Source organism: Hippocampus comes, unplaced genomic scaffold (genome assembly GCF_001891065.2).
Source record: "Hippocampus comes isolate QL1 unplaced genomic scaffold, H_comes_QL1_v1.1 scaffold18, whole genome shotgun sequence".
In the NCBI taxonomy this organism is placed as follows: Eukaryota; Metazoa; Chordata; class Actinopteri; order Syngnathiformes; family Syngnathidae; genus Hippocampus; species Hippocampus comes.
The window spans coordinates 257,256-273,157 of NW_017805014.1; the positions used below are offsets into that span (position 1 = coordinate 257,256).

Below are 15,902 nucleotides of genomic sequence, written 5' to 3' on the forward strand. Positions count from 1 at the left end.
TCCCACGTTCCCGTCGATTTCTTTCTGTTTCTCCTTTCATGGTTCTTTTCTGCGTCAATTCACACTTCACTTACGAGTGTACCAAATGTCAATTTTGGGAGACAGAGACGTTTCTCCATCCCAGCCATCGGAAAACGCGTGTGTTGGCTTGCCCTCCAGGCAATGATGACAATAACTCATCTTTGGTTGTGGAAGCACACGGCAATGACATCCGGCATGGCTACTTGTGGCAACACCCGAGATTTTGCTGGAACCGAACTTGGAGGCGAACCGGAGTTGATGGTCCACCAACTGAACTAGTGCTCATTTTATTCGCCGTTTTTGAATCTTATTTTGGTCCAGTTTCAGTTACGATAGCAATCGTTTGCTTGCAGAGCCTCGATTAGCTCATAATTCTGTCTGCTTTCACTAAATTTGCAATCCAACTGAAACCGTAGTGGCCCGACCAATATAAGGTTAGCACAAATTCAACGTCACACACAATTATATCAACAAGTGGCGACTAGCACTACATGCTACAAGCTAATGAGTTAGCCAGCGTTAGCATCAGACCTATTTGTACCCCTCCCATTTAGTGATATTGTGAGATGTGCCGAGGCTTCGGAGCGTGTCTCAAGCAAGTGTGGGAGTGCCAAATGAAGTCAAGAAAATCTTCTGACCGGTGACAAACGAGGTCTTAGATTGATGTCAGTGTGTCATTCAAGTTATCGTGACTCCACAAATAGCACTCGAGATCTCGTGCCGCTTTGCGGGTGTGTTCAGCGTTTGTTGTGAGCTTCAAGTTAGTTGGCGAGTTAGAGAGTCACTGTGCGTGGGAAAAGAATACTTAGAGTGTTGAAGTACTCGTGTAGGATTGGCACTTTATTTTCCATTTAGACGTCATTGTGTCATTCTGCTTCGCTTGTTGTCGGCATGCACATGTTCAGCTGGTGTACTTGAGAGCGCGTTGCTCTTCCAGTCAAGGTCTCCTGAATTCAATCCCTATTTTAGACTCTTACTTATTTATGCTCTTAAACATTGTGCTTACAATGTTGTATTTCTTACTTATGCCCTATTTGCGCTAAAAACTTACTGCTAAAACTGTAATACTACTTCTTATGTTTGTCTTGTCACGGTTTTAGCCTCAAGTCATTCTGTGTATTTTACTGGTTGGTCTTCTTGACCACTTGAAGTGGAATAAATGAAGCAGCTTTGAACCACAGGCAAACCGATTGGCTGGAAAGCCGCAGTGCTTCATGAAGCTTCATTTCGTCATCACCACTCCCAGTGACAAAATGTGTCAAATTACATCACTGCACCTTAACGCTGAATGTTTTGATTCCAAAGGTAGTCTTAGGTCGTCCTTGGCATTTCATGAGTGAAGGAAGTCAGGTTCTCCTCACAGGATTTTCGGTAGCCCATGATGTATTCACCTCACTTTCTTTCTTGTAGCCTACTTTGCTGTGATGCAAATCAGTTCATCTCACAGATGAAACACTGCAGAATATTTCGCTGGTGCATCATCCGAAAGGCATTTCGGTGGAGACATTTTTATACGGGCCGCATCATCGCAGTCAATAAGCACAGCTAATTGGTTTCATCTGGCAATATTAGATCAGAGGTGTGTACAAATGCATGCCTGGAGAAGCAACTGCGTGGGGAGTGTGCCTTTTACAGATTCATTTGTTGCCAAGTGTGTGCTCTTGTCCTTTGATGGCATTGCTCAAGAAGTATCCACATTTAAGGAGACTCCCAGCGTGCATCAAATCATCCACACGCCATTTATTTCGACGTTGGATGATAATTTTAACGTGGTATTGTCTTCAGATCACAGTTTGAGATGCATTGTTGGTTTCTTCTCCTCTTACGGTGCTGGTGGCGTTTCTCATCCCTTGTCTCGGTCTCGTCCGCCCCCGGCAGGAAAGGAAGAGTCCGTAGCAACCTTCAAGGGCAACGAGTTCTTCTGCTACGACCTGTCGCTGACGCCGATCCAGAGCAGCACGGACGAGATCACGCTGTCCTTCCGCACGCTGCAGCGCAACGGCCTCATGCTGCACACGGGCAAGTCGGCCGACTACGTCAACCTGTCGCTGAAGAGCGGCGCCGTCTGGCTGGTCATCAACCTGGGCTCGGGGGCCTTTGAGGCCCTGGTGGAGCCCGTCAACGGCAAGTTTAACGACAACGCCTGGCATGACGTGCGCGTCACCCGCAACCTGCGTCAGGTAAACACGCAGCCCCGGAAAAATCACTCGCTTTTGGATCGCTGGCTTGTGTCTACTCGCTGATTTACTGCACTGGGAGTCGAATGTCTGCCCGCTACCGATGATTATCTCTGCTTGTTGAATCATCTGTCACTTTCAGTTAAATTTAGTTTTCAAGGTTCGCAGTCGGCTATTTGCTTCTCTTTTTTTCCTCTTTGTGAAACTAACGGCGATTCTTTTACCATTAAGTTCAAGGCACTTTATCACTTCACAGGGGCACTCATTGAAATGCTCTTCTTTTGCTGTGCTTCCCGAACACGATTGAAGTACAGTGGAGCCCTGACTTGGGAGATTTATTTAGTTTTGGTCAATATTTTTTGCTTTGTGTCGAAGAGCGCCGCAGCCGCCCACCAATTTGAGTCATTTATTGAGCAATGCAAACAGTCAAGCACACAAACAGAAAATGAGAATGCTCACAAGGAGCTGCTACAGGCCACAACTTGACCTTGTCCTGATTTCGCTCACTTAGAAGGGCCATGTCATGCGAAATCAACTATTTTGAGCTTTTAGCCATGTTAAAAAAAATCGGGTGGGGCACTCCGCGGGAAGCCATATCCAACGTGGTGTTTTTCTCTGTTCACCCATCTCGGATCAGGCCTGCCAATTCCTGCCCCTCCCAATCCAAAAAAAAAAAATGACTGCGTGAGGACCCTTACTTTCGTACATCACAAAATGAGGAGCCACCTCCATACCACCCCCGCACACGCCTACTTTCTCAGAGCAGCCACCAGTGAAACACGTTGATTTCTGCACCGCGGTCGGGGAGAAGTGGCTCCTTCGACACACCGGGTGCCGTTCACTCGAACGGGCGGAGCGTCATCGTTTTCCCGGCCCGACGTTTGTGGCTCCCGCATCAGGGGCGGCTTGCTCTGGGCAATCGGCGATAGTGAACAGTGGAAAGCTTCAACGAGCATGATATGGCCTCTTTAAAAGCACACAGCTAACAGATGAATACACTTGTTGAAATACGTCCAATTGGTTTCACACCTCCACCTTTCGCTTTTGTTCTTGATATGTTGCGATTCACTCTTAAAGGTACAGGAACACACTGCCCGGAGTTGCACTCTCAAATTTTCCATGACACAAGAGTCCATTTTTTAACACCATCTTTGTATAATTTACAAGCGTCTTTATACAATTTTTCTTGACTGTTATTGAGCAATGCAAACAGTCAAGCACACAAACAGAAAATGAGAATGCTCACAAGGAGCTGCTACAGGCCACAACTTGCCCTTGTCCTGATTTCGCTTACTTAGAAGGGCCATGTCATCAGGGACGGCTTGCTCTGGGCAATCGGCGATAGTGAACTGTGGAAAGTTTCAACGAGCATGATAATGGCCCCTTTAAAAGCACACAGCTAACAGATGAATACACTTGTTGAAATACATCCAGTTGGTTTCACACCTCCACCTTTCGCTGCTTGCTCTGGGCAATCGGCGATAGTGAACAGTGGAAAGCTTCAACGAGCATGATATGGCCTCTTTAAAAGCACACAGCTAACAGATGAATACACTTGTTGAAATACATCCAGTTGGTTTCACACCTCCACCTTTCGCTTTTGTTCTTGATATGTTGCGATTCACTCTTAAAGGTACAGGAACACACTGCCCGGAGTTGCACTCTCAAATTTTCCATGACACAAGAGTCCATTTTTTAACACCATCTTTGTATAATTTACAAGCGTCTTTATACAATTTTTCTTGACTGCGTTCGTGTACAACATTTTTCTGTAGTCAAAACTGATAAAGCAATTTCGGTTCTTGTCAATGGGGAAAGCTCGACATCAAGGTACCACTGTACCTTTTTTTTTTTTTTCCAAGCTTCTCTTTAACGCTAAAGATTGGTTGAGAGCGTTCACCAGGTTTTATGGCCTTCACGCGTGCGTCGAGCAAGTGCCTGCGCATCTCGTATCTGCTGAGCTCATCACTTGGCACTTGCCGAGTGCGACGGTGAGACACAATCCATTTCACTTACACTCGTCGTGCTTACTAGCTCACATTTTGGAGGCTAATTGTAATTGGAATGAATGGCATGTCAGAGCTAATAATGGCCGGCGCGGGCAACTCTGAATGACCAAATAGGTCGACGAGCATTAAAACCAAACAGGGTTCCCAAGGGTGAAGTTGTGGCCAACTTGATGAAGCCTCAACCCCATCTCTAAGTGACAAGCCACATAGGTTTCCGCGCTGCACTCGAGACGTCTCGTGAATTGCGGGTGGAAGGTGTGGCGGCGCTGTCGGATCAGCGGAGCGACACGAGCCTAATGACTTTCAAAAGCCGACACGAGTGGGAAAGATTTGCGGCGTGACGTGAGCCACCGACCCACCGAGTGCATCATAATGAGCAACACGTGCACACGCACGCATTGTCTCTCTCCATTGCTTTCAGTTCAAAGGAACTTGGAGCATCGCACTTAAAGAAAAGGTGTTTATTCGTCTGCTCACCCGACGTGGATCTGCTCGAAATGGAGCATTGTCTCGGATCGGATGAGTCCACGTTTTCTTTCTGACGAAGAATATTTCATATAAATCAGGGGTGGGCAAACTTTGGTGGTCAAGGCCAACAATTGAAGTTAAATGGACCAAAAATGGAGTTGATGTGGTCAATAGTTCAATTATTTATCATGAATTAGTCTTTTTTAAATTCTAAAAAAAATAATAATAATAATAATAATAAAATTCAACAAAAAAAAAATTTCTTCAGGCAATAGATTTTAACGAATTAAGCTTTTTTTTTAACGTTTTTTAAAAACTATTTCCTCTAAGTGTAAATTTGAAAGAAGACTGAACACAGAAAGTATATCAGTTAATTGTTTTGCTTAAAATGATGAAACATTAAATCCTCTTCAATCCTGCTTTTTACGCCTGCAGAAAGTGACAGCTCTGGGTTGGTTTTATCATGCGCGTCTGTTCACTGATGTGTATTGTGAGATGATGAGTGAGATTTGGTTGAAATAAACACAATTTGTTTACTGTAACCACATCCAGGGATCAATAGCCTGTTACACTGGCTGTGCAATAATTTTGTTATCATTTGCATTATTTTACAAATAAGTCAATGTGCCGTAAATGCTTTAAAAAAAAAAAGCATGCCTAGGGAGTATTTAAAAAGGGTCTTTCGATGGCGCGGATTTCACTTCAAGCAGTGGAGTCTGGAACGTAATCCTCGCGATGGGGTGGGGGATTAGTATAAATACATTTGGAGCCAGAACTAACAAACCATATCAGCCAATCTGCGCAAATAACAGTGTGACTCTCTCGTGGTGCTTTCTAGCAGATGGGCCAAATGCCCTTTGACCCTAACTCGACTCCCCATACGCGCTTTAATCTGCTTTACATTTCTGTATAATGAAGAAATGTCTCCACGTAGCCCTTAATTCATGTCCGAAAGAAGAAAACTTGTCATCAGTCCTGCCCCCCCCCTTTTTTTTTTTTTTTTTTTTGCCTGTTTCTGTAATCATTGTTTTGCATAAGCATAATGTAGCTGTCAGCAAAGTGCACAATTAGGTGACTCTCAGAGGCTGGGAGGGGCTTGGGGGAAATAAATGAAAATCTGCCAGATGACCACGGGCTTGCAGTGCCGCCTGGTGGTGAGCGGGGTGCACCGCAAGCCAAGTGATGGTGGTGATGCGGTGGCGTTCTTCCACACCAAATTCCCCAAACGGGAAAGTTGGAAAATGGACTTTTCCGGTGACGCTTGTCCGCTTGAGGACACGTGGTTTGTCGTTTCCAGCGGGAAGTCGAGACCAGAAGACAAGAGAAGATTTGAACGCCGCAATGTGAGACCTAAAGCAAAAAGGAGGGAAACGAGAGACAGCAGTTTGTTACTCATCGAAGCGAAACACAACACAGGCGACTTGTAATCCCTGATGCGACTTTACAAGGCGGAGATTCAACACGCAAGTGACAGAACTGGGCCAGTCCGCTTTTTAGCCGGCGTCTGAACAGACAGGCGGCGGAACTGACTGCCTGGCTCGTATTTCGCGCCTTTTTAACATGGACGCGAGGCTCATTTGCGTGACGTTTCCACTCGCGTTTTGCACACCTAAAATCGGGGTAACGTGCCATTCGCGGCGTACAATCAGACGGGAAACGCGACGAGACGAGCCACTCTGAGAATCTGACTCCGTTAAGACGAACCGTCAGAATTATAACACGAGAAATGCCATTTGTGACGTCACCGTGGATCGAAAAAGTCGACACGATCCGTTTCAAAAGTTTTTTTTGGATGGGGAAAAAAAAAGAAACCAGGATAAAATATTTCAAAACGTTTTTTCCACCATTAATATGCCCTATTACCTGTCCAACTTAAAAAAAAAAAAACAGCTTCGATAATATGGTTGCATAATTGTACACACCCTCGTCACTGTGGCCGATCGGAAATAATGTTAAATGGGAGTCAAAACACACCTGCCACCCTTTCAAGTGCATCTGAATAACCCAAAAGAATGCTCAGCTGTTCTAGTAGACTTGTACTGACTCATATCAATCTTCTTATTTTCATGTTTTTTGATTTTTTTTTCCCCATAGGGTTCCTGGCAATGCTGTCAAGAATGGAATTGTACTAACTCTACAACAGTCTTTTCTTTTTCTTTTTGTTTCTTTCTTATTTTTTTAGGGTGCCGCACACACAAACTACATAAGCTTTTCGTTTTATTATGAATCTCCATCTTACTGATTTGATTGATTACCTTTCACTCTGAACTTGGGCTGATTTGTGTCCATTTGCGGAAATTTCAAATGAATGTCGCAAAAAAAAAAAATATGTAGTGGTGCATTGTCCCAGTCGTGAACACATACACACACACACACACACACACACACACACACACATATGTAATAAGCACCGCACAAATCCCTGTGTCCAAATTTTTGCTAACTGTTGTCTCTTTTACTAACAACAAAGTCTAACTTTGTTCCAGTTTGATTCTGTTCATTGGTGCTTTGGTTTGGCCTCTCCAGTTGCGCTTTTCCCTCCCACTAACTAACACTGTGTCATCCACGGAATGTCAACCATTCGACTTAACCTGCAACGTTAACATACTAACAAATGTGCTATCCTTTCTCCCCTTTTTTTTTCTTTTGTTTTCTAGATCTGCGCAAAACCGTAGTTAGTGTAGCTGTTGAGTTTCTTTTCTTTATTTCTTGATTTGGATCTTAATTATGACGTTAGGGAAGCCGCTGCATTCTTTTCCGTGCATTTTGACAGTACTGTCGCTTACTTTTTGAGAGAAGATGGCTTTTCTTTCACTTTTTGGGGAGGGAGGAGGGGGCGGGGCATCAAGTGTGTTCTCCTGAGTTTAAGGTTGGTCATTATTATTTTTTTTTTTTATTCCTTTCCCTCCCCCTCCCTGTTTTCTCCCGTAGCACGCAGGCATCGGACACGCTATGGTAAACAAACTGCATTATATGGTAGTTATCATTCTAACTGTCCTTTAGTTTGGTTTGACCTTCTGGGTTTTTTTTTTTGGTATGTTTCCTCCCCGTTTCTCTTCTGTTTGCTTTTCAATGTTCAATCCGCCATCAGGTAGCTGCCAAATTCTGCCTGGTTTTTTTTTGTTGTTGTTTTTTTTTTTTGTAATTGCCATCCAGTTCTTCCTTACCTTTTGAAACACATCCAAAGAGGTCTCCCAAAATTCCAATGTCTTTTCTAGACTTTTTTGCTTTTTTTTTTCTCTTTTATCTCCCCCCCCTCTCCGCTTTGGTTCTTTTTTTTCTTGACTTTCCGCATTAGCCCTATGAAGAAATAAAGAATTATAGTCTAAATTGAGCTTTAGAAAAGTGTTTCGTTTTGGGTTCTTTTTCCTTTGACTCCCTCCCTCACCCTCCCTTCTGATTTGTTTTTCCAAGAGCAACCCCCGAGACGTGAGCGCACGCAGCAGACTTGTAAAGCGGGTGAACAAACATCCTCTGATGGCGCCTCCAGTGAATGTCAGCGTAGCACAAACATTCGCTCACGTTGATCTATTCATTTGAAAAATTGCTTTCGACTGGAGCAGTGATTCCCAACCGCTCTTCCACGCCGAGCATATCCATCCGGGTGCCACCAGAAATTAGATGATTTTACACCATGGGTCCGGAAGTGATTTACTCCAACTAATGGATGTATGACAGTGACATTTCGTAATGGGCGCGGCAATTTGATGCTCTTTCACTCGACGACACTTACCCTGTGTGTCCATCCGTTGCCGTTCATACAACAAAATAGCTTTGGCTTAAGTGAAATGAAAAAAAATGTGTCACACCCCACAGAGAAGTGTTGTTGACACCATCACATGTTTGAGCTCCACTTGAAGCCTAGCTGGAATATATTCCACTGGGTCAGAGTGGGGTTTTTCCATGTGGACAATGAGGCGCTCTCAAGCTATCACATCGGACTTATACATATGCATAGATATATTTTAACACGCTTTTTCCGCCTTTCTATATGTGATATGCGTGCACTCACAGCCGACAACGAGGCACTCTAAAATTGCATCGATTGCCAAGTGAGATAGAACAGGGGTGTCAAACTCATTTTTGTCGTGGGCCACATTGTAGTTACGGTGTCCCTTGGAGGGCTGTTATGAATTTTGGGAAACCTACAAATTTTTAATCCCCTCCACATATTACATACACAGCGCACAACAAATTGATGAATAACTAGTTTTAAAATCAGAAGTCAAAAATAATAACTGTTATTGTGGATTACATATGAAAAAATGAAATTTTGGTTCAGACTTTAGCAAGCATCATGGAACTTGACATTCTTGATTTACTTTCGCAGGCCACATAAAATGATGTGGCGGGCCAGATCTGGCCCCAGGGCCTTGACTTTGACACCTCTGAGATAGAAGGATGGACAGATTCCACTGGAGCTGCCTTCAGTCCATTTTTGATGTTCTCCGCTGCAAGAGCTGGACTGTGTGCGCGCGAGCCGTCATAAATACTAACACTAATGTGCACTTCTGCATGACCCCCCACCCCACCTTGACCCCCCCCCCTTTTCTCAAATGATTACATTGAGCATATATGTCTCTGTATATATCACGGCTAACATATATACATGCATATATCAATTCTTCTAATATAATCAATACGGCCACTCGACACGTTAGCCGCCACCCTTCCCCCTCTGTGCTGTTTTTTTTTTGTTTTTGTTTTGTTTTTTTTCTTCTTGTTTAGTTCCGTTTGAAATTAACCAACTAAAACCAATAACGACCTCACACATGGAAACAAAAGGAGCGGGGTGGCTCGGAGCTGGGAGAGAGAGGACACACACACACACACACACACACACACACACACACACACACACACACACACACATTTCTTTCTCTTTTGCTCTGTGCTGCATCGAGAGTAACAAGTGCATTTGCAATGTTCTGTCATTAGTTAAAGGTAATTTGGCGTGATGATATAATACACGCTGATGTCCTTCCTCTCCTGGTGCTCTTGTTACCCCTTTAAATTAAAAAAAAAAAAAAAAAAACTGCTGAGCTAATCCATGACCACTCTGTCCTCTCTTTGCATGTGTCTCCTGCGGTGTGTTTTTTAATACCACCCTGACTGATTCTCCCCATCCACGTGCTCTCGTGTTCGCCTCCAGTAACACGTTTCTGCATCTTTCCACGTGAAGTGCATGGCTTGTGTGCATCGCCTTTTCGTAAACTTGGTTGGATTCTTTTGTATATCTGTTCGGATCAAAATCACACATCTGCAGTCCAAACATGGCTTTGGTTTGAGCGAAGAATCCGTCACCCATTCTCTCGACTAATTCAATTCGACTAATTAACTGCCCCCCCCCAAAAAAAAAACACGTAAATGTGCTACTAAGGTAACGTTGCAAGTTCACTAACAACCTTCCCCTTACTGACCACAGTACTAACCGCGTGTGTTCACCGCCTGACAAACCCAAACCCGCCCCTTTACTAACCCACATGTGGATCTGACGCACACCGACACGCCACAAAATTATAATCTGCCAGACATCTTTTGAATCTCCACTCTCATCCTCCCTTTGACTCTGACTTTGTGTCTTCAAAATACTGACGTGACTCCTGTGACATTTATTCGACGCTGGGTTTCTCTACAATTGTGCTGCCAGCAAGTTAATCTTTTTACATGGTCCACTCTCAAAGCGGTTGGGTCAAAATGAACCCAGTTGCCGGTTCATAGGGGGCCGCCCAACACGTGGGTCAGTTTCATTCAACTTTTTGGGTGAAATGAACCCCCGCCCCTGAAAAAAAAAAAGGAAAAGAAAGAAATCATGAAATACTTTTGGTTTGTTTTGTGGATTATTCGTTTCAACCAATTTTTTGGGTTAAATGAATTTTTAAAAATGGGGGGAAAAAATTGGTGGGTCAAAGTTGACCGAAATCACCCCAATCTGGTCATTTGAAAAATCATTTTGGGATACTCATTTGATCTAAAAAGTTGGGTCAAATGAATAACTCCAAAATATTGGTTGTGTTTTGGGTTTATTCTTTATATCCAACTTTGAGGTCAAAGTGAGTTGTTTTGTACCAAACAAACGATTTTTGTTGTCGTTATTTTGTGGACAACGCCCCATTTCTTCAAATTCATTTGTGGATTATTCATTTGACCCAACTTTTGGGTTAAACGAAAAACTCCCAAAAGTTTGGTGAAAATGACGCCAGTGCCCCTGCTTGGGTTATTTTCATCCAATGACTGATTTGGGCTCAAATGATTAACCCACAAAACAATGCCACCTAAATAAATAATCTGACAGTTTTTGGGCTCAAATGAATCACCCACAAAACCACAATTTTTTCAGGTGGTTTTTATACTTGTCAAACCATTAAAAAAATTGTTTTGTTTCTAACAATCCAATCAGCGAGAGTTGTTTTTGTGGTTGATTCATTTGATCCAATTATATGGGAGTGAAATCAATAACCCAAAAAGGTGTGTTAAAATTATCCAAGTGGGGTCCGTCCCATTAAGACCCATCATGGGGTTGTTTGTGACCCAACCGTTTTTTTTTCAAGTCTAAGTGTTCATTCTTGCATTGATTTCAAATGTAGTTTGCCCCCTGGCTCCCCCTGCAGGCGTGGAGTTTCATTGAATAACAAATTTAGGAGACTTGATTTGAAAATGCCTTTTAGTAATTGCTTTGGAAAAACAACAGGCCCTAACTCCTGTTGTGGAAATAATGACACGGTGCGGCATTTTTTTGCACATGCCATTATGAAGCTTTTTCACTGACTGTTGATTACTTATTTTTCTGTATTTGAGACCTTGCGAGGTGTCTGGCAGTTTATCAATCAGCAACACGACCACAAACAAAACAGCACAATGCCCACCCAACGTGTTAAGCTCCAATTTTCACTGCAGGCTTTAAAAAGTCATGTAGGAGGTAGTGAAATAAAAAAAAGAAAAGATAGAACGCCCCCTGGCCCCCGCCCGCACGCTCCCAATACACAAGTCGCCGGGGGGAGCGACAGCAGACATAAAAATGAGCTGCTCTGTTTGGTAGGAAAGTACTACAACAACAACAGAGAAACGTGACCTTCGGCTGAGAAGGACCTGTAGAGTCCAGTAGCAAATAAATAAATGAATAAATCAAAAGAAATACCGTACAAGAAGAGAAGAAATACAGTAATTGAGCATTACAAAGTGACTCAATGGTTGAAGCCCGAGCCGTCTTGTTCAGACATGTAAGGGGCACTCATCGCGCTTGTTGCTTTGTCGGCATTAAAAATTGCAACCCACAATCTGCAACTATGCATGAAAGAACATACATCTCAACATAAAATAAATGAGCTGGCTGATCATAGAGAGTGTACAACTGCACTCTAAAAAGAAGCGTCCATTTTTTTTTCTCAAAAAAACAAAAACAAGCATGGACCAGCACTTCGGGCACAAACCAGCCACTCAACTGTCTCTGTCTCTTGTTTTTTGTTTTTTTTGTCTTCATCGCTCTAATTCCTCTCCCGTCGATTCCGTATCCCCCTTCTCCCCACCACCTCTTTATCTGTTCTGCTGCCATGCCTGTTGCCAGGTAACCATCTCGGTGGACGGCATCCTGACCACCACCGGCTACACGCAGGAGGACTACACCATGCTCGGCTCCGACGACTTCTTCTACATCGGCGGGAGCCCCAACACCGCCGACCTGCCGGGATCGCCCGTCAGCAACAACTTCATGGGCTGCCTCAAAGACGTAAGTCTCAGCCGCAGGTGGCAAAAGAAATTGACATTTCAACGGATTTTTATGTTACAAAAAAAAACCCCAAATAATAATCGATTAAAAGTAAAGGTTCTGATTGAACCCTTAACATGAACAAATCAACTCTAGCCAGCTCTGCCAATCACCCCCAAAATGCATCTTCCTTTCAGATAATTCACTGCCATAGCCTCTTTAGAGTGCCTCGTTGTTGGCTGTGAGTGCGCGCACGCCACACAAATCAACTCGAGCTTCCTATGCCAACCCCCAAAATGTATCTTGATAATCCACTGCCGTAGCCACTTTAGAGTGCCTCGTTGTTGGCTATGAGTGTGCGCACGTCACACAAATCAACTCTAGCTTCCTATCCCAACCCCCCAAAATGTATCTTGATAATCCACTGCCATAGCCGCTTTAGAGTGCCTCGCTGTTGGTTGTGAGTGCGCGCACGCCACATAGAGAAAAGCAGAAGAGCAAGAATAGTTTTAAAAGAAAAACAAAGGGGGAAAAGTCAGACTCAACAGGCAGCGTGTGGACCAGGGCATCCCCTGGCCTTGGTGTTTTAGAGTGCCTTGTTGTCCCCCTGTGGGTGACATTTCTGTGCCATCCACATTTGCGTTCTGAATTTTGTATTTATTCCTGCTCTTTTTTTTCTTTTTTTTTAAACAACACAATGTGGATGTGGCTTCTCACTCAATTCCCGAAGAAGCGCCACAGAAAGGTGCACAACCAACAAACCCACGCAGGAGAAATATATTTTTGTTCCCTTCCTGGCTTTTACATCAATGTTTAACAAGCTATCAAGAGGCACAATCACAGTTGAAAGTATTATGCCCTTGTAAAGGTAATGACTTGTGTAGAGGCGCGGCAACATGGTGCCGCCGCATTTTCTCATAAAGCCGCACTGATTGAATAAGTAATTACTTTTGCCATCGCTTTTAATGGATCTCGCCGTAATCACCCACTCCAACTTAATTATGCTTGTAGAATAGACCGTTTTTCGCATTTGGCTTCCTTATCGGAGGGATCCCCCCCGCCACCCCCCCCCAAGGGTGCGCTGAGGAATTGAGCCAACCCCTCAAAGCAGTGTCAAAGGAAAGAAAAAAACATATTGTAAATGGAAACACATTTATCTGATGTTTAGTTTTTAAATGAGCAAAATTTGCAAAGTAAATACGAATATTCAAGTTGCATTTTGGTCTGAAGTGTTATTGGTAGCGGTATTGGGCCAATAACGGCCATCTTTGAAGCTATCGGGTACTTATGAAGGCTGCCGATACCAGCCACTGATACTCATTGTCATGTGTGAGAAAGGAAGACAGAAATGTCTAAGGTAGGGTCTGTAGTGGTCCACAATTTTTTATTTCCGAAAGATGCAAGTAAACGGTTGTAGATGAATTTTTTTGCAGATTCTCAATCTGCCCGTGTTTTTTCTCTCGCAAATCACATTTTCATAATCATGATTGGAATGTCATAGCAGTAATATGTAGTCTGTAATATTTATGAATTAATGTTTGAGTTCGGCAACAGGTGGAATGTTTTTTTTTTTTTCTGACACGTCAGAGCTGTAAATTACAAGGCATGGTAAAATCCGGATCACGCGAATTTTTATGGATAAAAACAAAAAATGAAAATATCTCAAAAACATAATGCACCTGAAAAAAAAGAATCTTTTTTTTTCAGCGTCAAAAATACATCTAGGGGCACATAAAGCCAACTCTGATTCAAATTTACTGTTGAGCAGTGTCAGTTGTAATTATGGTGTTTCAAAAATACCAGCGGTATCGGTACTTGGTATCGGTGAATTGAATAAAAGTGGCATCTAACATCCCTAGCTAAGACACAGAGCTTTTTTTCCCCGAGTTAGAGCTCAACATCTCGAGCTCTAACAAACACATCACTCTGTTGGAGAGGAAGTGTGTGTGTGTGTGTGGAGGTGGAGGGGGTGGGGGTGTCGCGGTGTGTGTGTGTTTCAGCTGGGCTTATCGACAGCTCCGGCCTGTGGCGAGGCTTTCATGCAACCGTCGTGGTCAAACGCCTTTGACACGCTTCGGCGGGACCCTGCGGCTTGCAGAGGTCCAAAAAAAAAAAAGAAAGCACTGAACGCCTTTAACGTGTGTGTGTGTGTGTGTGTGTGTGTGTGTGTGTGTGTGTGTGTGTGTGTGTGTGTGTGTGTGTGTGTGTGTGTGTGTGTGTGTGTGTGTGTCGCACAAAGCCGCACGATGCATGACCTCATAATGTGCATCAATAAGTTGGAGAGTGTGAAGATAAGCAGCGGTTACGGTCAGTCTTCATGCTTTTGATCAGTCGCCAGCGTCATGGAAGCGATGGACACACAGCGGTGTGTGTGTGTGTGTGTGTGTGTGTGTGTGTGTGTGTGTGTGTGTGTGTGTGTGTGTGTGTGTGGAATCACAGGTCTGTGCATTATGCGCCAAGCAACACAAATTTTCTCTTTTTTCTGCGCCATCTGCCGCAGCCGCCCGAGACTGTGACCTTGCGCTCTCCCATTTCACACTCCCCTTATCCCTCCACCCCCTATTTTCTATCTTCCCCACATCTCCCTCGTCGTTTGCCTTTCTTGCGGCCACTTTGGTGTAATTAAGTCCAGGGTAGGAGTGCTGCCGTCGCAATGCCATCTTTGCCATCCTGGCTGCGGCCTAAATTAAAAATTGATTTCTTTGACTGATTCCTCACACTGGGTGAATTCGCTCACCTCCCCGACTGCCTCGACCCCGCCCGTTCAACTTCTTATTGACTTTTGGGCGACAGCCTCCTCCCAGTGTCACCTTTTTTTTTTTTTTTCATGCGTGTGTGTGTGTGACAACATCATTTTAGCGTGATGCTCACTACCGCCCTCTCCATCTCATCAAACCTCAATTCCTTCATCCTTTCCACTTGTTGGACACTTGATTAGGTACTCGGGAGATCCATGTAAGAGCTGTGGTTCGAAAGGAAATATTAATAGAGGTTTCTGAGTGCCTCTTGATATTTTACTTCCGCTGGAGTTAGTTCTTGTGTATTCTCATCAAGCCAAGGATTGTAGTTCACCAAACCAAATATACACAATCCAAGATGTCATTTTTCCACCATGGAGGTCAATAGTAGGGTGATAATAGTTTTTGATTTTTCATGATCGTTTTGACTTTTTTTAAATTTGGTTAGTTTTAATTTGGAGAGCAGGCTTGTTAGTTTTATTTGAAAAAAAAAAGCTCAATTTTAGTGTTTTTAAAATTCGTTTTAGTATTAGTTTTAGTTTTTATATACACTGTATACCAAGGGTGCAATAGGTGTCACGTTGGTATTATGTTTGTTTTTATTTTTTTTAACACTCCCCCAAAAAATCCCTGAAGATAAAAAAAAAAAAATTAAAAAAAACCCAGCTCAACCTTTTCAACCTCAGAGCTGCAGCAAGCTGAGGAAAAGACATGCAGTGAGCGTCTTAGCCCATTGCCTGTGTGTGTGTGTGTGCGTGTGTGTGTGTGTGTGTGTGTGTGTGTG

At 43.5% G+C, this 15,902-nt stretch overlaps 1 protein-coding gene across 6 annotated transcripts in view; it reads left to right on the forward strand.

Annotated features, from left to right (window-relative positions):
• Positions 1-15,902, forward strand: part of nrxn2b (neurexin 2b) — a 285,878-nt gene that overhangs the window by 120,790 nt on the left and 149,186 nt on the right. For 5 of the 6 annotated variants that reach the window (XM_019863281.1, XM_019863279.1, XM_019863275.1 and 2 more), the window contains 3 exons: positions 1,900-2,201; positions 7,607-7,630; positions 12,240-12,401. In XM_019863281.1, coding sequence (XP_019718840.1) covers positions 1,900-2,201; positions 7,607-7,630; positions 12,240-12,401 — 488 coding nt within the window. The remainder of the gene's footprint in view (positions 1-1,899; positions 2,202-7,606; positions 7,631-12,239; positions 12,402-15,902) is intronic. The other variant, XM_019863276.1, reaches the window with a different exon arrangement.